Raw genomic sequence first — 22,377 nt, forward strand, 5'->3', positions numbered from 1 at the left:
GTGGCCTCCCAGGAGGCTCCCCCGCAGGCCTCACGCAAGCTCCATTTCACATCGAAGCTATAATTTAATTATCTAACCTCAAAACAGCAATTAGCAGCTGCTCCTCAGCAGTGAAGCACCGGTTAAACTGCACCCCCCCCCCCCCCCCCGCCCCGGGCCACCTCATCGCTGGGCCCCGCGCCGCCATTAGCGCGGAACTACAATTCCCATGATGCCCCGCGGGCCGGCGCCGCCTGAGGGAGAAGGCGGGAAGGCGGCGCGGGGGCCGCTGGGAGTTGTAGTCCAGTCGTCAGCGCTGCCGCGGTGTCGGTGAACGGGCGGCGGGCGGGGAGCGAACTACCGGCCGCCGGGAGGAAGCGGGGGCGGCAGAGCCGGGGCCGGGAGCGGGGCCGCGGCCCGGGAGAGGGATGCGGTGGCGGCCCGGGACGTTGCCTCGCTGCTGGAGGCGGTACGATGCACCCGGCCGTGGCGGTGGGGCTGGTGTTCGGCGGCTGCTGCAGCAACGTGGTGTTTCTGGAGCTGCTGGTCAGGTGCGGGGCCGGGGGGAGGATTTTGGGGGGGGGGGAGAGGGAGGGATTAGGGGCAGGAATGGGGTCGGGTGAGGGTGACCGGTCACTCTCAGCGCTTGGGGTTCTCCTCCAAGTGGAGCCCGGGTGTGGATGGCCGGGCCTGGCCTTGTGTCACCTCTGAGGGGGTATGGGGGGGTTTTGGAGGTTGTCCCCCTCGGCTTGTGCCCGGTCTGGTCCTGTCATGGGCCGCCTTGGTAAGAACCTCGTCTAAATGCCTTTTAAACCCCCTTTTTAAATCCCTCCAGGGGTTTTAAACCCTCCAGGTTCTCAGGGACATGGTTTAGTGCTAGACTTAGGTTATGGTTGGACTCTGTGACCTAGAGGGTTTCTTCCAACCAAAATGATGCTATGATTTTAGGAGATGGATAGGATAGGATAGGATAGGATAGGATAGGACAGGATAGGATAGGATAGGATAACCTAAGTCTAGCACTAAATCATGTCCCGTGGTTGGACTCCATGATCTTGAGGGTCTGTTCCAACCAAAATTATTTTAGGAGATCCCTGGTGCCAGTGTCTATATTATCCTATCCTATCCTATCCTATCCTATCCTATCCTATCCTATCCTATCCATCTCCTAAAATCATAGAATCATTTTGGTTGGAAGAAACCCTCCAGGTCACAGAGTCCAACCATAACCTAAGTCTAGCACTAAACCATGTCCCTAAGAACCTCGTCTAAATGCCTTTTAAACCCCTCCAGGGATGGTGACTCCAGCACTGCCCTGGGCAGCCTGTTCCAATGCCCCACAGCCCTTTGGGGAAGAAATTGTTCCCAAATCCAACCTCAACCTCCCCTGGCGCAACTTGAGGCCGTTTCCTCTGCTCCTGGCGCTTGTTCCTGGGGAGCAGAGCCCGACCCCCCTGGCTCCAAGCTCCTTTCAGGCAGTTCAGAGATCAGAAGGTCTCCCCTCAGCTCCTGTTCTCCAGCTGAACCCCCCAGGTCCCTCAGCCGCTCCATCACACTTGTGCTCCATGCTTAAGCGTCCCTGCCACCCCTGCTCTCTGATCCCAGCGCCTCATACAAATAACAGCTGAAATCCCAAGGAGAAGACGCGCAGGAGCTGGCCAGGGGTCCCTGGGGACGGCAGGCAGGGCCAAGGCAACATTGTCCATCTGGAAATGTGATCTTCGGCAGGATCACGTGGCTGCAGAGCCAACGTGATGAGGGCAAGGAGTCCTGTGTGACGCTTGGAGAGAAGGCAAATTGCCAGATTGCAGAGAGAAAAGGGCTGATGTTTGGAATGTGTCCGAGCGCTGCGTCACCTTCCTCACCCTGAGAGAGGAAGGCTGGCGTGGCTTGGGAAAGGCGATGGTCTGTTGGATTTGTTCTTGGGGCTGGTGAGCAAGATGTGAGGATAAAAGTGCAAAAATGGTTGAACTGGTTTTGCATCTACCCTCGTAGTATGTCAGAGTGGAGCTGCATCCCTTGACCATTTAATACCACATTCAATCATGCGCAGGCTTTCGAAACTAGTACTTAAATCCTGCCCTTGCTTCCTCCCTGCCCATCATCATCCCAGATTGTTAAGATAAAAAGGCAGTGCAAAGGAGAGCCTGACTCTGTCAACCAGCAGTGGGGATATTTGCTTCAAATTGGGAGGCCAGGACACAGATACCTTAACACAGGGTGGCACAGTCATTTAGCAATCACTGGGTAAATCAAGAAGCGGTTCCTGGAGGAAGAGACCTTGTGTGGCGAGTTCTTTCCTCTCAGGGATTGCTCTAATCTCTGCTTTTCCTGCCTGGCTTGTGCTGCAGCATCAGCGAGGGAGAAGAAATGGGCCTTTTTGAGGTAAAGAAAGCTTTGGATCTGGCTTCTTGCACTTCTTTGCAAGATGCTTGCAAGACACACCAAGCTTGTGTTGCCTCCAGCCAGGCTTTAAACTAAAAGTGAGCCATTTGGCCCTGCTCAAAATAGAGGTGTCGAAACCCCAGAAGGGATTTTGAGCAGCAAATCCTAAAAGTGCAATTGCAGATATCTAAGAAAAGCTGCTTTTTGCACACAAGCATCACCTCTCATTCATTTTAGAAGTCCTCCTATTCCTGAGAGCTCAGTTTCTGTGCCCCTCTCTTGGCCTGTTCACCTTTGGTCCCTAAATTGGGGTAAAACTGGTTATTTCTTTGGATCATGGTGTTGTCTAGAGGGAAAAGAGTCCCTCTTGAAGATGAATCTTCCCATAACAAGCAAAGTCCTTGAGCAGGGTCACAGGAAAGGGAAGTGGCCAGACTGGCAGTCTAGTGAGGAATAACAAGGGTGATTGGAAGCAATTTGCTCAGGATTTATGAGGAAAGAGTAAAGGAACGAGAACTGTTTAGTCTAGAGGTGCCCGAGGACAGACAAAAGACTTTAAACATGTGGAGAATGGCTGCAGACAAGAGGAGATAAATTTTTCTGCCGGGCTCTGGAGGCAGAACAAGAAATAAAGGGCTTAAATTGCCATGAAAGGGATGTCAAACAGGCCAAAATCCCAGGTTTGCTCCATCTCGCTGAACCAAAGTGGGTTTGTAAGAGTCAGAGCAGGGAAACTCCTTGTTGGAGGTTTTTGAAGAGCAAGTTAAACAAGCCCCTGTCTGAATACCAGAAGGAATCGCCTTCTGAAGCTGCGTCCTTGTGAGTTACCTTCTCTGTGAGAACATTTGAAGCTCTTTGTGGTTACTATCAATGGGTTTCTTCCCTCTATGGTGCAAACGGGGAGGTTGTTCTTCTGCAGTGGCTGTTGATATATCCAGTCTTCTTGTCACTTCTTATAGGTTTATCGCTGTATTAGGATTGTGAGACAAAGACATGGGCAGATACAGCCTGGGCTTTGGGGTTTTTTTTGTTTGTCTTCTTATTATCTGTTAACACATAACCCTATGTCAACACTTCACCGATAATGTGAGGTCATATGTACAGCGACTGAATGCAGGGATCTGTGAACTGGGAGGAAACAAAGCCTAGTGCATGGAAACAGCCTTGGTTTTTCTGAGTGTACACTTGCTTTGCATTCCCTGCAGAGATAAGTTTTACAGTCCTGCAGCCCAGCCTCTGCCTCCGGTTCAGTTTCGATTCCCACAAGTCACAAAAGAATCGTTTTGGTTGGAAAAAGCCTTTAAGATTGAGTCTAACCATTAATTCAACACTGTCACTACCCCATGTCCTGAGAACCTCATCTCCACGTCTGTCCAACCCTCCAGGGACAGTGACTCCAGCACTGCCCTGGGCAGCCTGTTCCAATGCCCCACAGCCCTTTGGAGAAGAAATTGTTCCCCACATCCAACCTCAACCTCCCCTGGCGCAACTTGAGGCCGTTTCCTCTGCTCCTGGCGCTTGTTCCTGGGGAGCAGAGCCCGACCCTCCCTGGCTCCAAGCTCCTTTCAGGCAGTTCAGAGATCAGCAGCTCTCCCCTCGGCCTCTTAACCGCATCACACAGCAGGGATTGAAGTCTCACGGACAGTTAAGCTCTGAAAAATGTGAGAATTGGCAGGTGAGTAGAAAAGAGGCGCTCAGGGCAGTTCCTCCCAGTGGAAGACGCTGGGACAAAGTGGCCTTTCCAGGTGCTGTTTTGGTGGCAACCACGTGCCAGCTCTGCCTTAACCACAGCACTGCTGCTTCTGGGAAGTCTAGGGGAGTGACAGAGGAGATTTTGGAGGACACCAGGCCTTTGGCTCCACTATCCAGGAACAGTTTGTTTATTCCTGTTCTCTCAGCTTGCAAAACCATGTCTAGACTCAGCCTCTACCTACTTGTTGGTGAGCAAGCTGCGTGCTTGTGTAGCAGGACGGGGACCAGGACTCCGTTGAGTCCTTGGTCTCGGTTTCTATCTTGCACCAGAGAAAGGGGAGGTATTTGCTGAAATTCCCCTGTGTCTTCCTGCAATTAACAGCGAGCTCTGTGATTATCTGACCCGTCATGGCCTCCTCTGAGCCTGCAGCTGCCTCTGTGCCTCCCAAGAAATCCTCTCCTGCTCCCTATAAGCTTCTTAGGAAGGAGGCAGAGGCTGCAGCAGGAACAGGTGAGCCACATGCAGGGAGTGTTTGTTTAATGTCAGGCTGTTACCTTGGGTGTAATTCCTTTTCCCTCAGAATAAGCACACAAGGTTGATGTGCTCAGAGCTGGTGTTGTTCCAACTGCAAAGATGGTGATAACTGCCCTGCTTGGGTCTCTCTGGGAGGACAAAGATGCTCAGCTAAGAGGGTCTCTTTTTTTTTTGAGGTCAAACACTGTTTTCGTGGCTTTTGATACCTGGTGGAGTTTGAAAACCTTGACGCAAAGCAAGTGTCACGTGAGCAAACTCCCAGGTTATCACATGGTATTTAATGCCACGAGCTTTTTGGGCTCCTGTGATGAGCTGTTGTAGGTTCCTTCTTGAACCTACAGCCAACCTCTTGGCATCCAGCAAAAGCAGGAGGGCAGAGGGCTAAAGCTTGCTGGAGAAATTGAAAGCGTGTTTGAGCTTGTGTTCACACATTCTGGGGATGAGGGATGAGCAGAACCATAGATGCTACACCTTGCTCTGTGGATATTAGGAAAAAATTCTTCCTGGAAAGGGTTGTCAGGCATTGGAACAGGCTGCCCAGGGAAGCGGTGGAGTCACCATCTCTGGAGGGGTTTAAAAGGCATTTAGATGAGGTTCTTAGGGACATGGTTTAGTGCTAGAGTTGGGTTATGGTTGGACTCGATGACCCTGAGGGTCTTTTCCAACCAAAATGATTCTAAGATTCTGTGGTTCTATGACACGAACCTGACCTTGGACCTCATGCAGTGGAAATAAGAGCTGTTGGAAATCCTGCTGCCTTCCTCCTGGGTGGACTCATCGTTTCGCCGGCCTCTAACAGCACCGTGTCAGCAGGGAGAGATCCCTATCAGAACCACTTTCCCATGAGAAAGAGGGAGATCCAGCTTCTGTGTGGTCGTGTTGGTGTTTGACGTTGCTCATTCAGATCCTGTGCCCTGGTGGGATGTTTTACAGAGCTGTGAGATGCGACCAGTTGCCTCTTTCAACACCTGCCCCATGAGGGGGTTGGCTGCTCAGTTCCTCTTTGGAAGTGTTTGAGGAAGGGACTGCTGCACATATATCTACAAGTACAGGTGAATAAATACCTGCAGGGAAGTATTTTAACAAAAGCAACGTGAGAACTGCACAAATAAAGCGGTAAAGCCCCTCCAGGCTGATGCTCACCCTGGGATTATGAGCTGTTAGCATCTTTTCATTGGAGCCCAATGCAATGTTTGTTCTCCGTGGTGTTGTTCTTACACTTGTCTTTATTTTCCACGCCTGCAGGCAGTTTCCAGGATGTGGGAACATAGTGACATTCTCCCAGTTCCTATTTATTGCCGTGGAAGGCTTTATCTTCGAGGCCAACTTTGGGAGGAAGAAGCCGGCCATACCAATAAGGTACGGTTGATCTGAACACTTTTGCTAGGCACAAATTGACTGGCTATCTAGTATCTCAAGTAGTATTTAATAAAAAGGCTTGTTTGTCCTGTCTGAATCCCATCCATCCTGCAGCATTTGCGAAGCCTCATTGAGAACCTGTCGTGCCTGATAAAAATATGAACTCCTCGTTTAGCGAGAATTCTTAATAGGAAATTGCCAGCAGATAGTTTCCTGTCCAAGAAACAGCAGCAATGCCTGCTGGCAGAAATTGAATCTGCTTGAATCAAACCTCATCTTATGCCACAGACCTTAGGAAACAGGGGTCTGGACAAAGTCAATACTAAAAGATCTCAGCTGGGCTCTCCTCAGTTCCCCTTTGCTTCTGTGATTAGCACAAGCTGAGCCAGTGCAGCTCGACCTGCGTCCTGTTCTAAGGACTTCCCTGCTACAGGCAAACTGGATTGATCTCCTTGTTAGTCCTTGTCACAGACCCAAGAACTACGTGGGCTCCTGCTCAGCTCCAGACATTTCCTTGCAACCTGTATTCTATTCCAAGGTGTCCCCCAGCATCCCGGGGAGGTACACGCGCAGCTATCCGCTGTTTTTTATGTGTTTCAGGTACTATTTCATCATGGTGGCCATGTTCTTCACTGTCAGTGTGGTGAATAATTATGCCCTGAACTTAAATATCGCCATGCCACTGCACATGATCTTCAGATCGGTGAGTTCCATCAGACCATCCTTTTCCATGACGTCTCTTTTCATCATTAAAGCCTTTGACACAGTCTCCCACAGCATCCTCACAGCTAAGTTGAGGAGGTGTGGTCTAGACAATAGAGTAGTGAGGTGGGTTACAAACTGGCTTAAGGAGAGAAGCCAGAGAGTGGTAGTCAATGGTGCAGAGTCTAGTTGGAGGCCAGTATCTAGTGCAGTGCCTCAGGGGGCAGTGCTGGGGCCGGTATTATTCAATATATTCATTAACGATTTAGACGAGGAAATAGAGTGCACTATCAGCAAGTTTGCTGATGACACTAAGCTGGGAGGAGCGGCTGACACGCCAGAGGCTGTGCTGCCATCAGAGACCTGGACAGGCTGGAGAGCTGGGCGGGGAATAACCTGATGAAATTTAACAAGGGCAAGTGTAGAGTCTTGAATCTGGGCAGGAACAACCCCAGGTTCCAGTATAGGTTGGGAAATTACATATTAGAGAGCAGTGTAGGGGAAAGGGACCTGGGGGTCCTGGTGGACAACAGGATGACCATGAGCCAGCACTGGGCCTTTGTGGCCAGGAAGCCAATGGTACCTGGGCTGTATTAGAAGGGGAGTGGTTAGTAGATAGAGAGAGGTCCTCCTTCCCCTCTACTCTGCCCTGGTGAGACCACATCTGGAATATTGTGTCCAGTTCTGGGCCCCTCAGTTCCAGCAGGACAGGGAACTGCTGGAGAGGGTCCAGCGCAGGGCAATGAAGATGATTAAGGGAGCGGAGCACCTCCCTTATGAAGAAAGGTTGAGAGAGCTGGGTCTCTTTAGTTTGGAGAAGAGGAGACTGAGGGGTGACCTTATTAATGTCAGTCAGCTGATCGGAGCCAGCCCAGCGAGAGCCGGAGCCGGCGGGGTTCAGCCGACCACGAGGTTCAGCCGAGATTAGGAAGCTCAGAGGGAAACGTACAGGGACAGCGTGATTCCCGGCGGGGAATCACAAATTTAACAAGGGAAAGTGTAGAGTCCTGCATCTGGGCAGGAACAACCCCAGGTTCCAGTATCGATTGGGAAATTACATATTAGAGAGCAGTGTAGGGGAAAGGGACCTGGGGATCCTGGTGGACAACAGGATGACCATGAGCCAGCACTGGGCCCTTGTGGCCAGGAAGGCCAATGGCATCCTGGGATGTATTAGAAGGGGGGTGGTTAGTAGATCAAGAGAGGTCCTCCTTCCCCTCTACTCTGCCCTGGTGAGACCCCATCTGGAATATTATGTCCAGTTCTGGGCCCCTCAGTTCAAGAAGGACAGGGAACTGCTGGAGAGGGTCCAGCGTAGGACAACCAAGATGATTAAGGGAGTGGAGCACCTCCCTTATGAGGAAAGGCTGAGGGAGCTGGGTCTCTTTAGTTTGGAGAAGAGGAGACTGAGGGGTGACCTTATTAATGTTTATAAATATATAAAGGGTGAGTGCCATGAGGATGGAGCCAGGCTCTTCTCGTTGGCAAACAATGATAGGACAAGGGGCAATGGGATCAAGCTGGAACACAAGAGGTTCCACTTAAATTTGAGAAAAAACTTCTTCTCAGTAAGGGTGACAGAGCCTGGCCCAGGCTGCCCAGGGGGGTTGTGGAGTCTCCTTCTCTGGAGACATTCAAGACCCACCTGGACATGTTCCTGTGCAACCTCACCTGGGCGTTCCTGCTCCAGCAGGAGGATTGGACTAGATGATCTTTTGAGGTCCCTTCCAATCCCAAACATACTGTGATACTGTGATACTGTGATAAATATATAAAGGGTGAGTGCCACGAGGATGGAGCCAGGCTCTTCTCAGTGGCAAACAATGATAGGACAAGGGGTAATGGGATCAAGCTGGAACACAAGAGGTTCCACTTAAATTTGAGAAAAAACTACTCAGTGAGGGTATCAGAGCACTGGAACAGGCTGCCCAGGGGAGTTGTGGAGTCTCCTTCTCTGGAGACATTCAAACCCACCTGGACATGTTCCTGTGTGACCTCACCTGGGCGTTCCTGCTCCAGCAGGGGGATTGGACTAGATGATCTTTTGAGGTCCCTTCCAATCCCAAACATACTGTAATACTGTGTCTGTGATACTGTGATCATCTCCGCGAGCACCGTCCCTGCAGCCTTTATTCTGCCACCCTGAGGGCACCAAAACCCTGTGCAAATACTAAGCTCCGGTTCTCACTTTCACATTGTTGACCATTAAATGTCAACTTAATGTCCCTGAACAGATGAGGAAACGGAGACTCAAACAGGCTTCATATTTCCAAAGGCCCGGGGGAAGTAACGATGATAAAATGAAGCCCAGGCTCTGTTTGTCAGCCCTGGATGGTCGGAATTGCTGCCCAGACGGAGATAAAATCTGCTGGGCAGATCTGTTCTCCCACAACACATCAATGGTTTGAGATACCTAAAGTCAGGAGAGGTTAAAAGGAAGAAAACCAGATCACTCCAGGAGCCATGAGGGATGGTTCTTGTGCTGCAGCCGATCCATGAAGCCGTACTCCTGTTCCCAATTAAAACCACAGCGATTTGGCCGCGTTCTGGGCTGCAGTGCACACTGGGTGTCACCACTGGGCCAAAAAAGGGGGAGACCCACTAGCCAGAAGATCCTAGTAGCCTGTTTGCCCGAGCATCCTTGTTCCCAAGCCACCTGGCTCAACTTCTCCGCTTCTAGTGACGCTCTCCCCACCCTCTCAGTCTCCCTGACACTGTTCTGGCATTTCCATTGGTGTTTTGGCATTGGTTGTATTGAGGTTTTGGTGTTTCTCTGGAGCAGGAAAGCCAGTCTGGGGAATTTTGTCATGCTGACCTTCTGTTTTGTTTTTCTCCCCCTCTCTTTTCTTTCGCAGGGCTCTCTCATAGCAAGCATGGCTCTAGGTGTCATCATTTTGAAGAAAAGGTAAATCACAAGCCTCTTTTTTTATATTATCAGAGAATGCTTTGCCATTGACTTAATCCTGACTGGTGTTTACTGTTCCTGTTTAACTTCCTTGTTTCACTGATGGGGAAAATGAGGCACAGAGATGTGTCTAGACTGGAGTTAGGAATAGTTCCCTCTTCTGCATTTCTACCACTTCTCACTCCCTCGTTTAAGGCAAACATGGGCTGGAAAGAGCTTTTACATGCAGCTGCAGCCCTCTGTGTGAGCTCCTTTATTTCCTTTTATTGAGACCATCAGCAGCAAATTTGCTGATGACGCCAAGTTGGGAGGGAGTGTCGACCTGCTGGAAGGCAGGAGGGCTCTGCAGAGGGATCTGGATAGACTGGAAAAGTGGGCTGATTCCAATGGGATGAAGTTCAATAAGGCCAAGTGCCGGGTGCTGCACTTTGGTCACAACAACCCCCTGCAGCGCTCCAGGCTGGGCACAGAGTGGCTGGAGAGCAGCCAGGCAGAAAGGGACCTGGGGGACTAATGGACAGGAAGCTCAACATGAGCCAACAGTGTGCCCAGGTGGCCAAGAAGGCCAATGGTGTCCTGTCCTGTATCCAAACCAGCGTGGTCAGCAGGACCAGGGCAGTGATCCTTCCCCTGTGCTCTGCATTGGGGAGGCCACACCTGGAGTATTGTGTTCAGTTCTGGGCCCCTCAGCTCAGGAAAGACATTGAAGTGCTGGAGCGGGTCCAGAGAAGAGCAACAAGGCTGGGGAAGGGACTTGAACACAAGCCCTATGGGGAGAGGCTGAGGGAGCTGGGCTTGTTTAGTCTGGAGAAGAGGAGGCTCAGAGCTGAGCTCAGCACTCTCTAGAACCACCTGAAGGGCAGCTCTAGCCAGGTGGGGATTGGGCTCTTCTCCCAGGCATCAGCAATAGGACAAGGGGCCATGGGCTTCAACTCTGCCAGGGGAAATTGAGGCTGGAGATTAGAAAGCAATTCTGTGCAGAGAGAGTGGTCAGGCATTGGAATGGCTGCCCAGGGAGGTGCTGGACTCGCCGTCCCTGGAGGTTTTTAAAGTGAGGTTGGACATGGCACTTAGTGCCATGATCTAGTAAACAGACTAGAGTTGGACCAAGGGTTGGACTCGATGATCTCTGAGGTCTTTTCCAACCCAATCGATTCTGTGATTCTGTGATTCCTTTTACTTGTGTGAGGCTGGTACCACTCCTAATGGATGGGTGTACTGGGTTCTGGCTGGGATGGAGTTAACTTTCTTCATAGCAGCCCATACGGTGTCATGTTTTGCATTTGTGGCTAAAACAGTGTTAACAACATGCTCATGTTTTGGCTGTTGCTGGAAAATGCTTACACGGTGTCAAGGCTTTCTCTTTTTTCCACTCTGCCTGTGAGTAGACTGGGGGTGGACAAGAAACTGGGAAGGGATGTAGCCAGGACAGCTGCCCCAAAATGGCCAAAGGGATATTGTGTGTCATATAATGTTATCCTCAGAGGAGGGTGAGGAGCACAAGTGTGATGGGAGCGGCTGAGGGACCTGGAGGGTTCAGCTGGAGAACAGGAGCTGAGGGGAGACCTTCTGCTCTCTGAACTGCCTGAAAGGAGCTTGGAGGGTGTTGATCTCTTCTCCCAAGTAGTAAGTGATAGGACAAGAGGAAATGGCCTCAAGTTGCGACAGGGAAGGTTCAGATTGGATATTAGGAAACATTTATTCACGGGAAGGGTTGTGAAGCACTGGAACAGGCTGCCCAGGGCAGTGCTGGAGTCACCATCCCTGGAGGGGTTTAAAAGACATATAAATAAGGCTCTTAGGGACATTGTTTAGTGCTAGAGTTAGGGTATGGTTGGACTTGATGATCTTAAGGTTCTCTTCCAACCGAAATGATTCTGTGTTTCTATGTGCTGCAATAGAAACTGTGGTACAGGAAGAAGAAGGTTGGGGGGAGTTGGCTTCCAAGATGGCCATAGAATAGCTTGGGTTGAAGGGACCTTCCAAGCTCACCCTGTCCCACCCCTGCCATGAGCAGGGACATCTTCACCCAGATCAGGTTGCCTAGAGCCTCGTCCAGCCTGGGACGTCTCCAGAGATGGGCCATGCTTATGGGAGTTGATAAATGATTGCTTTTGCATTGTTTTTGTTGTTTTCCACCCCTGCTCCTCGCCTATTAAACTCTTCAGCTCAACCCATGAGTTTTCTCCCTCTCTCCCCCATCCCATGAGGTTGGGGGAATGAATGAGCAATGTGTTGGTGCTTGGCTGCTGGCTGGACTCAACCCACCCCAGTGGGCAAAGACATTGGGACAGGAGGGTCCCCAGTTGATTGGGGTCAGTCTGGCTGCTGTAGCAGTGTGGGCGCATCCCCTGCCACTCCATTGCTATGCAGAGATATCTGCGCTGGCTTGGATCTGAGAGGGATTATTTGCCACAAGCAAGGAGATCTTGGTCTAAATGATTTTTTTGTTGCAGTTGGGAGTAAGTTGGCCTTCCCTCCCAGCAATGGAACAGAATCACAGACTAGTTGAGGCTGGAAGGGACCTCTGGAGATCATCCAGTCCAACCCACCTGCTAACGCAGGGTCACCAGAGCAGATCACACAGGAAGGTGTCCAGGCGGGTTTGAATGTCTCCAGAGAAGGAGACTCCACAACCTCTCTGGGCAGCCTGGGCCAGGCTCTGCCACCTCAAAGGGAAGAAGTTTCTCCTCTTGTTCAGATGGACCCTCCTGTGCTTCAGTCTGTGCCCGTTGCCCCTCATCCTGTCGTTGGGCACCACTGAACAGAGTCTGGTCCATCCTCTGACACCCACCCTGGAGATATTTATAACCATTGATGAGATCCCCTCCCAGCTTCTCTTCTCCAGCTGAACAGCCCCAGCTCTCTGTCTCCTCATCACAAAGATGCTCCAGACCCCTCAGCATCTTTGTGTCCCACCGCTGGACTCCCTCCAGTAATTCCTTGTCCTTCTTAAACTGGGGAGCCCAGAGCTGGACACTGAACTCCAGATGTGGCCTCCCCAGGGCAGAGCAGAGGGGGAGGAACAACCTCCCTGACCTGCTGGTCACACTTTTCCTAACACACCCCAGAGACCATTTACCTTCTTGACCACAAGTGCACGTTGTTGACTCATGGTCAATCTGTTGTTGACCAGAACTCCCAAGTCCTTCTCTGCAGAGCTGCTTTCCAGCAGGTCAACCCCAACCTGTACTGGTGTCCAGTGTTAGGTAGTGGCTATGTGTCCAGTATCCCAAGTTCATGCTGGTGTAACAGAGCAAAATGCAATGCAATAGAGAGGCAGACAAACAACACAAGGCTGGGCTGGGCCACTGACATCTCTCTTCTCTCCCCTGCAGGTACAGCGTATCTAAATATACGTCCATCGCCCTGGTGTCCCTGGGGATCTTCACCTGCACTTTCATGTCTGCAAAGCAAGTGGTAAGGATTGGAAAGGGCCTGAGGTCAGAGCTCTGAACCTTTTTGACAGGAGGAGCTGCTGTCAGCACCTTCATCAGTAATTCCCTTTGCTTGACTTATTAATAAAGAAACAAGATGTCTCCTGGCTCTAGATCTGCTCCCCAAGAGCTCTTGTTCTTGCTCCCATTCTCCTGTGGCTTGGAGGGAAGGGATGCACACAAATGCACGTGGTTTAACTTATTTATCCTGTGTTGTTCAGGTTGCTTTTTGCTGAGCATATCCCATTATTTTTTTGCCATGTGTTGCAGTTAGGAGCAGGTGAATCTTAAACAAAACTCAGCCATCTTAAATCTTCCCTCTTTTTACCCCAGAAGAACTTGTCGGCTTTCAGGCTAGATTTTTCTAGATCTGTTGTCATCCAACGTGACTTTCTGTGACCCTTGAAATAAAGTGCATTTATTTGGAGAACAGGAGGGAGTGAAGAAAATCCAAGTGTAACACCAGTTTGGGCTTTTCCTGGGTCAACACCCACAGCCTGATCTTGTCAACTGAAGACAGTAAAATAACCTAAAATGGTATCAAGTGAAAATTGGTTGCACTTAATCCAGCTCTGAGAGATTGGAAATGAAACGGCTGTCAAACCTCCAAGTCCCCCATCATTTAATCGCTGTTTATACTCTCAGGGTGTTTGAAGAAGGTCTGTGCTATGCAGCCTTGCTCTGGATTAATTCAGATAAACTCTTCGATATGGTACACAGAGTTGTGTCAAAGACAAATAAACTAATTTGCTCTAAACCAGAGCGAAAGGGAGTTGAACCAGGTCAGGCTACCTCGAGTTTTACCCTCAGCTAATAGCATCTACGGGCCTGTTTTCCTCCCATGTCTTGACTGCAAACCAGAGCCCAGGTTTTAGTACCTGACTGGGGCTTGACCACAGCGCTTGTTCTTTCCTGCACACCCACCTCCGAGATGGGGATGCAGGAGTCTGCCAGTGGGAGCTTTCTAATTATTTTAATTAAAGTAATAATTAACTGCTTATTTTTGTAGTTGAAGAGTTTGGTCTCTGGCCAAACCAGGGCATTTCTTTCAGAAAAATTCCTTTCTTGATCAGATGCTTGTAATCTTTGCTGGAATCTGGTGCGTTCCCTGAAGCAGAGCGCAAAGCAAAGCGTGGCCGTAGTTGCTACCACCTCTTTTCAGCCAAAGAAGCGACTGTTTGAGGCAGAGGCGGGTTGGAATGAGCCGCAGGGACACAGTAGCTCGTGGTGACTGTGTCATGTCTCCCTCCACTAGGCATCTGACTCCAGCTTAAACGAAGAGGATGGACTCCAGGTTTTCTTGTGGTGGCTGCTGGGTGAGTGTCACATCTCCAGCCGGCCTTGCTGGGACACCGGCAAGACTTCTGCTCCCTCATGGCCTTGACCGTGCGGGTTGCGCGGAGCAGAGTGCGGTGGGAGCCCCTGTCCTGCGGTTTAATTAACATCTGATGGATGTTGATTTGCAAAGAACGGGGGGGTTTGTGGCACTTGTTAGCAGCGTTGTGTGAGGAAATCCTCTTATTTTGGGCAACAAGTTAAATACGGCACCTGAGGGGTGTCTGCAAGGCAGCGGCGTAGTGACAGACTGAGATTCCAGGTATCTTCTTGGGGCTGCATCTCTTTTTAAGGGGTATTCTATTCAGAAAGCTCTTGGCATCTCAGCCTTCCTAATAAGATACCTGTGTCCCCAAGACCATGATCAGTTTCTTATCAAGTCTGGATGTTTTGGCTTATTTTTTTAAATTTTTTTTGCACTAAAAACCAAATAGTGGGAGTCTCCAAGCTGCTTGACTCGAGCTATGCCACGCTTGGGCAGTGTTGCAAGGCTGCGCTTCTGTTCCAGGTATTGCCGCACTCACCTTCGCCCTCCTCATGTCTGCCAGGATGGGGATTTTCCAGGAGACGCTGTACAAGCAGTTTGGGAAGCACTCCAAAGAGGCCCTTTTTTACAATGTAAGTCGCCGTGTCTTTTCTGTTGCTTTTACCGGGCAGATAGAACCTCTAGTTAACATGGTGTCTTTACTTTTCTCTCCAGCACGCGTTACCGCTCCCTGGTTTTCTCCTTCTTGCCCCAAACATCTACCACCACGCAGTCCTCTTCAGCCAGTCCGGTAAGTGTTGCATAGATGGATCCTTGTTCTCATCCTTTTTGTGCTCTTGAAAACACAATTGTAGAATCATTTTGGTTGGAAAAGACCCTCAAGGTCGAGTTCAGCTGTTAACCCACCCCTGGCACTGCCCCATGTACCTGAGAACCTCATGTCCGTCTGTCCAACCCTCCAGGGATGGTGACTCCAGCACTGCCCTGGGCAGCCTGTTCCAATGCCCCACAGCCCTTTGGGCAAGAGATTGTTCCCCACATCCAACCTCAACCTCCCCTGGCGCAACTTGAGGCCGTTTCCTCTGCTCCTGGCACTTGTTCCTGGGGAGCAGAGCCCGACCCCCCTGGCTCCAAGCTCCTTTCAGGCAGTTCAGAGATCAGAAGGTCTCCCCTCAGCTCCTGTTCTCCAGCTGAACCCCCAGGTCCCTCAGCCGCTCCATCACACTTGTGCTCCAGCCCCTCACCAGCTCCGTTCCCTTCTCTCCACTCGCTCCAGCACCTCAAGGCCTTTCTTGGCGTGAGGGGCCCCAAACTGCCGCCAGGATTGGCGGTTTGGCCTCCCCAGTGCCCAGCACGGTGCAGCAGGAAGCTTTCAGTCCAGCAGTTGTGCACATCAGACTGTCATCTGGGGATATTCAAGCCCTTTGACTTTCCAGGTTTGGTAGAAAGCCAGAAAACACCTCACGCTATCTGGAGGACATGGTGACCGGCAGGAGCCTGGCTGTGGGCAGCCGAGCATTCAGCTGGTGCCGCAGCAGCTTGCAAAGCCACGAGTTACCGTTTGGACGGCTGTAATTAAAGCCCAAGCTTCTCACTAACACACACGCTTACACCTGTTGGGCCCAGCCAGCTTGCGTATCCATCCATCTCAAGCTATACATCTTCTTTATTGAATAGTAAAACTCACCAGGCTTCTCAGTGCCAGCAGCCTTCCTATATCCTCTGTCTTACAAAACTGAAAGGACCTTTGCTGAACAGATTTGCTGGTTCTCTAATCCCCTCTGGATAGAGTGTTCTTTTCATTTTAACCTGTTCATTACTATAATTACAAAATATTCCTAGCCTGCCGCACCGTGTCTCGAGGAAAGCAGGAGGTGACCCCTGTGGTAGTTCAAAAATGGGAGTAACAGGACCAAGTACTCAACCAAAGGTATAAACAAGGACCCGTTGGCTTTTGTTTTGCTGGTGCTACGTAGGCTTTGCTGTGTTTGCACTGGCAGCTCCTCCGATCCGCACAGGTGATTCATCCAGTTTTAACAGGACGGCCCTGACACAAGAAAACAAGACACAGCTTTTCTTTTAATGTATTTTCCTTTAGCTGCCGCCTTCTTGCATCTTCCTTTCTTCCCTATGCAAGTCCAAGCAGAAGCATCTGCACAACTCTCTTGTAGTTGTAATTCACCACAGTAAGAACAAAATAACCCTCCATTTGGGGCAAAATCCTGAAGCTGCAGCGGATGATGGTCAGTCCTGGATAGGAGAGACACGCTTCTCCTTGCCAGGGCGGTGACCTTGCTCCGTCTTCTCCCCGCAGAGCCGTTCCAGGTCCCAGTGATCGGGCTGACACTGCCAATCATGTGGTTCTACCTCCTCATGAACGTCGTCACTCAGTATCCTTCCAAATCTTAGTGTGAGACGCGCCGCGGAGATGGGAATGGGGTGGGGGTAGCAAATTCTGCGAGTCTTCCCCGTGTTTAGGAGTTCAGTTTAGTGTCACTTTTGGAAAATAGGGAGTGAAATGTAACCCGGGTCTGGCAAATTTTTCCAGGGTGGCTGAGCCACCTCGTCACCACCTCTTGGAAAACACAGAGTGGAATTGATCCTGGGGCTTTTGTTATTTCCAATCTGCCACCACCTCCCCGGGGACAGGCTGAGGGGTACAAATACATGGCAGTTTTACTAGGCAGCTCTAGGTAGAAGGGACAGATCAGAAGTTATTTCTAATATATCAGGGTGTGGATTCTTCCAGGCAGTGAGGACACCTCTGAAAGTCTGATGAAGCCAAGATGCCCTCAAAAAAGGGACCCTTCAGTCCAAGGCCCTCTTACCGTTCTCCTCTCAATGTTGAGAGAGGCCTGAGCCCTATTGCTGCTCGTGCTCCTCAATTAAACCCTTTGTTTAATCTGCTTTGCCCATGTTCCTCAAATGAAGCTTCTGCTGGGTATAAATGCAGAAATCTGATTTTAGCTTCCCTTGGCTCCATGGCAGGAGCTGTGAACCCCGCGCACCATTAACCTTATGACAATACATCAGCCCCAGCTGCTCTGATGGGGGAGTTTTGCTGTCCCAGAGCAGGGGCAGGGGGACACAGGGAAATCTGGGGTGTCCCTGGGGTGTGCAGTGAGGCTGTTCACAGCTGTAGAAAAGCTGATGTGAGGAGAAGGGAATTTTATTCCCTCTGTGAGCAAGGGGGGCTGTGCATAGCCCAGGCTTTTGCATTCCCAAAGTGTCACAGAATCACAGAATTGATTAGGTTGGAAGACCTTTAAGATCATCGAGTCCAACCGTTAACCCACCCCTGGCACTGCCCCATGTCCCTGAGAACCTCATCTCTGTGTCTGTCCAACCCTCCAGGGATGGTGACTCCAGCACTGCCCTGGGCAGCCTGTTCCAATGCCCCACAGCCCTTTGGGGAAGAAATTGGTCCCCATATCCAACCTCAACCTCTGGCGCAACTTGAGGCCGTTTCCTCTGCTCCTGGCGCTTGTTCCTGGGGAGCAGAGCCCGACCCCCCTGGCTCCAAGCTCCTTTCAGGCAGTTCAGAGATCAGAAGGTCTCCCCTCAGCTCCTGTTCTCCAGCTGAACTCCCCAGGTCCCTCAGCCGCTCCATCACACTTGTGCTCCAGCCCCTCACCAGCTCTGTTCCCTTCTCTCCACTCGCTCCAGCACCTCAAGGCCTTTCTTGGCATGAGGGGCCCAGAACTGCCCCCAGGATTTGTGGTTTGGCCTCCCTAGGTCCCAGCACAGGTCCCCAGGTCCCTGCTGGCCACACCAGTGCGGGTACCAGCCAGGATGCTGGTGGCCTCTTGGCCGCCTCCCTCATCAGCTCCAGTGTCCCCCTTACCTCTGCCCACCCAGATACGTCTGCATCCGAGGCGTCTTCATCCTCACCACGGAGTGCACGTCCCTCACCGTCACGCTGGTGGTGACACTGCGCAAGTTCGTCAGCCTCATCTTCTCCATCCTCTACTTCCGCAACCCCTTCACGGGCTGGCACTGGCTGGGCACCGCCTTCGTCTTCGTGGGGACCCTCATGTACACGGAGGTGTGGAACAGCCTCGGGCCCTTCCTGGCCCGCTGGAGGAAGAGGCCGAAGGAGGAATAACAGCCGAGGACACTCTGCAGGGACCTTTTTATTGTTTTATAGAGCAGAGCAGCAGGAATCCCCCAGAGAGGGGTTGTTTTTATAACATGGGGGAGGTGTTGGCTGTGCCAAACTCCTGGGGAAACGTGGACCCTCCTCTGGGAACCTGCCCAAAATGGATCATGGAGAGACGATACGGTTACTTTTTTGCAAGGCTGCATTTTTTTTATGCAACCCCTTTTGCTTCCAGCCTCTCCCCCTGTTGTTTTGGGGTTTTTTTTGTTTGAATAGTCCTTTTTAAGTAATATAAAAGCTGACCCAGTGCTGTTAGGAGCCCAACCTATTTGTGGTGCTGTTGTCCACTCCTCCTGGCTTTGACAAGCTGGATCCTGAGCCTGTTTGGTGCCGTCCTTTCGTGTCCTGGTGACCGTAGCAGATGACTGAGCCCTCGGGAGCTGCTGTTTGTGCAGCAGATTTTTAGCTACCCTGGAAATGTCAGGCCTGGTAACACAAGTCCTTGTTGTGCGATACCTTTTCTGGGAGGACATTGGACTTGCCTGTAGCTCCCACCTTCTCTAGATGTTCCAGTCTGCCCAGTTGATCCTCCACTGGGAAATGGTGCAGGGGGCTGATTGCAAAGCCACCACGTCCCCACCATGAGTAGCAGGGCCTAGTTGGGAGCCTGAGGAAACCAAAAAGGGATGACGCTAAGGGGACAGCAAGCATCGCTGTGTCACCGTAGCAGCTTTCTCAGGGAGACGGTGACGTGCTGCTGAGGCTTGGCTGAGTGCTCAGATGTTGCGCTGATGCTTCAGGGTGTTGCTGGTTCCTCCTGCTGTGGTTATGTCCTCAGGGCAGGTCACTTTTTGGTTGCTTCCTGCTTTTTCCCTCATTACACACATGTTCCATGGGTTTTGTTACCAGCAGTCAGCTGTAATGATTTGTGCTGAGCCCCCAGCGCACCTGTAGCGCCCCCACGTCCAGCCCAACCTCAGGGTTCAAGTGATGCCAAGAAACTTAAGAAAGGCCAGTAAAGCTGAGCTTATTTCTGCTGCTGGGGGGAGTGAGCTGGTTTTATGTCCCTTCACCCAGTTCTTCCCTTCTCTTCTCCCACCTCTTGGGCATCACCTTCGCTCGCTGCTTTTCTGTGTATTATAGCAGCATCCACCTAGCGCAGGACCGTTGTCCCTTAGTGTCACCCCTCAGCTGGGATAGGAGTGGCCTTCAGGAGCTTTGGGTGTCTGTCCCCATTGCGCAGGTGACACGAGGAGCAGCCACATCTCTTCTAGGAGCTGATCGATGTTGGGCTGAGCGAGGGTTATAATAACACACTTGGAGCAGCAGCACCGGTTTTCCCAGAGCACTTTATTCTCATCACCGTGACACTGTCCCTGCTCAGCCGTGACAATTAACACATCCAGCAACGTCAACCTGATTCCCATCCAGTTGTGCCAAGTAAGGACTATATTCCATTATTCCTCCGCGCGGCATCCCTACAGTTTCCAGCCTCGGTGTTTACGACCCCTCCTGTGTTTAAACTTGCGCTTGTGGTGGGTTAAACCCGACCGGCCACGACGCACCATCTGTGCCCCACATCAAGAAGGGGGATAGGAAGAGCGAAAGCGAGGAAAAATATGAGTAAAGATGGTTTAATACGCAATAGAAAGAAGACAACCTACAAGCAATGCAAAGGCAACCATGCACCACCTCCCACCGTCAGACCTACGCCCAGCCAGTCCCGCCTTCCCCAAAGAAACCCTTAGTCTCTGTTTTTAGTGCTGGTTTTTAGCTGCATCAGTTGTCCTGGCTGTGCCCCCTCCCAGCTTCTTGCCCACCCATGGGGGGCAGCATGGGGCAAAAAGGGAAAGGCCTTGATGCTGTGCAAGCGCTGCAAAGTTTGTGTTGTGTCAGCACCGTTTTAGCCTCAAATCCAAAACCTGGCACCGTACGGGCCACCGCGGAAAAATCTCCATCCCAACCAGTGTCGATATGATGCTGATGGGGCCTCGCTCCTTCCTGAGCTACTGATGCATGTTTTTCTCTCCTGGTTTTGATTTTCCCCAAGCCTGAAGAGCCTCTTGTATTTTGGGATGTTTTGTAGATGGGGAGATGTTTTCTCCACAGCTGCCCCAGGTCAGGTCTCACTTCCAGATCCAGAAGGACCCGGAGAGAGGCAAAAACCTTCATCCTTCATCTTCAACGCTATTTACACGGAGCTCCAGCTGAGACAGGAAGGTGTGGGAAGGCAGCGCCAAAGCATCGGGGACACTGGGTAAATCTTGGGGTTCATCAAAGCTTAAAACACATGGGTGCGACATGAGGCTGGAACAGAGGAGCTGTGACCCGGGGTCCACTGTGGCGGTGGGTGCTGTCACCTGGGCTGAGGATCTAAGCAAAGCAAGAGCTGAGCTGGTACCTGAGCGAGTGGGACGTTCTGCACGTAAACTACTCACCAGGTCGCTCTTTTAATGCAGGAAATTGCACGTTGCAATTTCTATGTGACGCCGGTAGGTTTGAGGATGGTTGGGTTGCTCTGTTTTTTTGAACCGTGTGCTGCACTCAAGTCTTCACTCAAACCAGATGTCAACGCTGGGTTATTATTTGTTGTCATTGGTGATTTTCTTTTAACTTTGCGGTGTGATCTGTGTGGTTTTGAGTATTTATAATTGTCACATTGTCACCAAAGTGGCAGCGATTCCTCCCCTGCTGTAGGAGAGCAGGTGGCTTTGCCTGGTCATTAATAGAGGAAAGGCCTGTGCAGATATTTTGCCAAAACCAGTATTTGTATCCAGGCTACTGATTTGTTTGGTTTTAATGTTTGCTGTAGAGATTATATTAATAGCACTTATTTTTATTTAGCAGAGGCTGGAAAAGTGGGTGAGCCAAAGTACTTTTTTGATCAGCGTTCTCGATTTGCAAAACTTCTGGGTTAGTCAGCTCGGTTTAGGGTGGTATTTTTGTTTTGGTTTGGTTTTTTTAAGCAAAATAAATATGTATCCTCTTCAAAACAGGTTGGTCTTGTCTCTCCTTTCATGATGGTGAGTGGAAAACTAACGGGGCTCTGAAATCAAGACATAATTTCTCCTGCCTTTAATATGGGAGAAGGTTGGAAAGAGAAGCTGTTTTCCCTCAAACCCCACGTGTCCTGGTTCATGGCAGCTGATGGATGATGACAAGGCGAGTGCAGCTAAACCAGAAACTTGGGGGACCCAGCTTAGTGCAGCAGTTTGAGCTTGAAGCGGTTGGTACCAAGGAAACCATCAAGGTTTGAGGTCCCTAAGCCTGACTTACCAGTGGTTTTAGGCTCCCGGTTTCTGGGAATCGCACCCCTGATGTGCAGAGCGACGCTTCGCTTGTGCTGTTACCCCAGGAAAGGCTGAAACGGGGAGTGAAGCCATTGCCGTCAGTGCTTAACCATGAACGTGGAGCTGAGTGGTCCAGCTTCCCATGTAGGACCTGGTTTAAAAAACAAATAGCAAGAAATCAAGTGATTATTGTTGTATTTCCAGATCCCGGTGACATCTCCACCACTGCAAAAATAACAACGCGCCATTAAAATCACGACCATCATGTTTAACGCACCTTTAAACCTTCCCCATCTCAGAGCTTTAATTCTCCAGCAGTTACCGAGTGTATATAATTCTAATTTAACAAATCATCCTGGCAGGCGTTTGTTTAATAAATCCTCATCGGCTGGGTCCTGCTTTCATCAGTTTGGAGATTTCTGTTCAGAAGTCTTCATTAAATGTGGGCTGGTGTTTATTAACGCTTTCAATCTCCCATTGGCACGTTGCAGCCCGGCCCGGAGAGAAACGGGATATTCCTATTCAAGCGAGAGGAAAAGCCTTGAACTCCTTTGGGAAACGTGATGAAATCCTTGTCACATCCAGGGTGTCACAAACTTGATCCTGCCACTAAATTAAACAAGAGGGGCAGGAAAGGGATAAAGAGAAATCATTTGGAGCCACACAGTTCGTT

At 50.7% G+C, this 22,377-nt stretch overlaps 1 protein-coding gene across 1 annotated transcript; it reads left to right on the forward strand.

Annotated features, from left to right (window-relative positions):
- Positions 1-453: 453 nt before the first annotated feature.
- On the forward strand, positions 454-21,398 carry SLC35B4 (solute carrier family 35 member B4; the record flags this gene model as incomplete). Its single annotated transcript, XM_080363422.1, has 10 exons — positions 454-530; positions 5,837-5,950; positions 6,551-6,653; positions 9,508-9,557; positions 12,896-12,977; positions 14,250-14,310; positions 14,838-14,947; positions 15,030-15,105; positions 16,630-16,705; positions 18,174-21,398. 10 exons carry the CDS (start codon positions 454-456, stop codon positions 18,418-18,420), a joined length of 996 nt encoding a protein of 331 aa, XP_080219548.1. The 3' UTR covers positions 18,421-21,398.
- Between the last annotated feature and the right edge of the window lie 979 nt (positions 21,399-22,377).

The sequence above is a fragment of the Nesoenas mayeri genome (assembly GCF_963082525.1).
Source record: "Nesoenas mayeri genome assembly, chromosome: 1".
NCBI lineage: Eukaryota > Metazoa > Chordata > Aves > Columbiformes > Columbidae > Nesoenas > Nesoenas mayeri.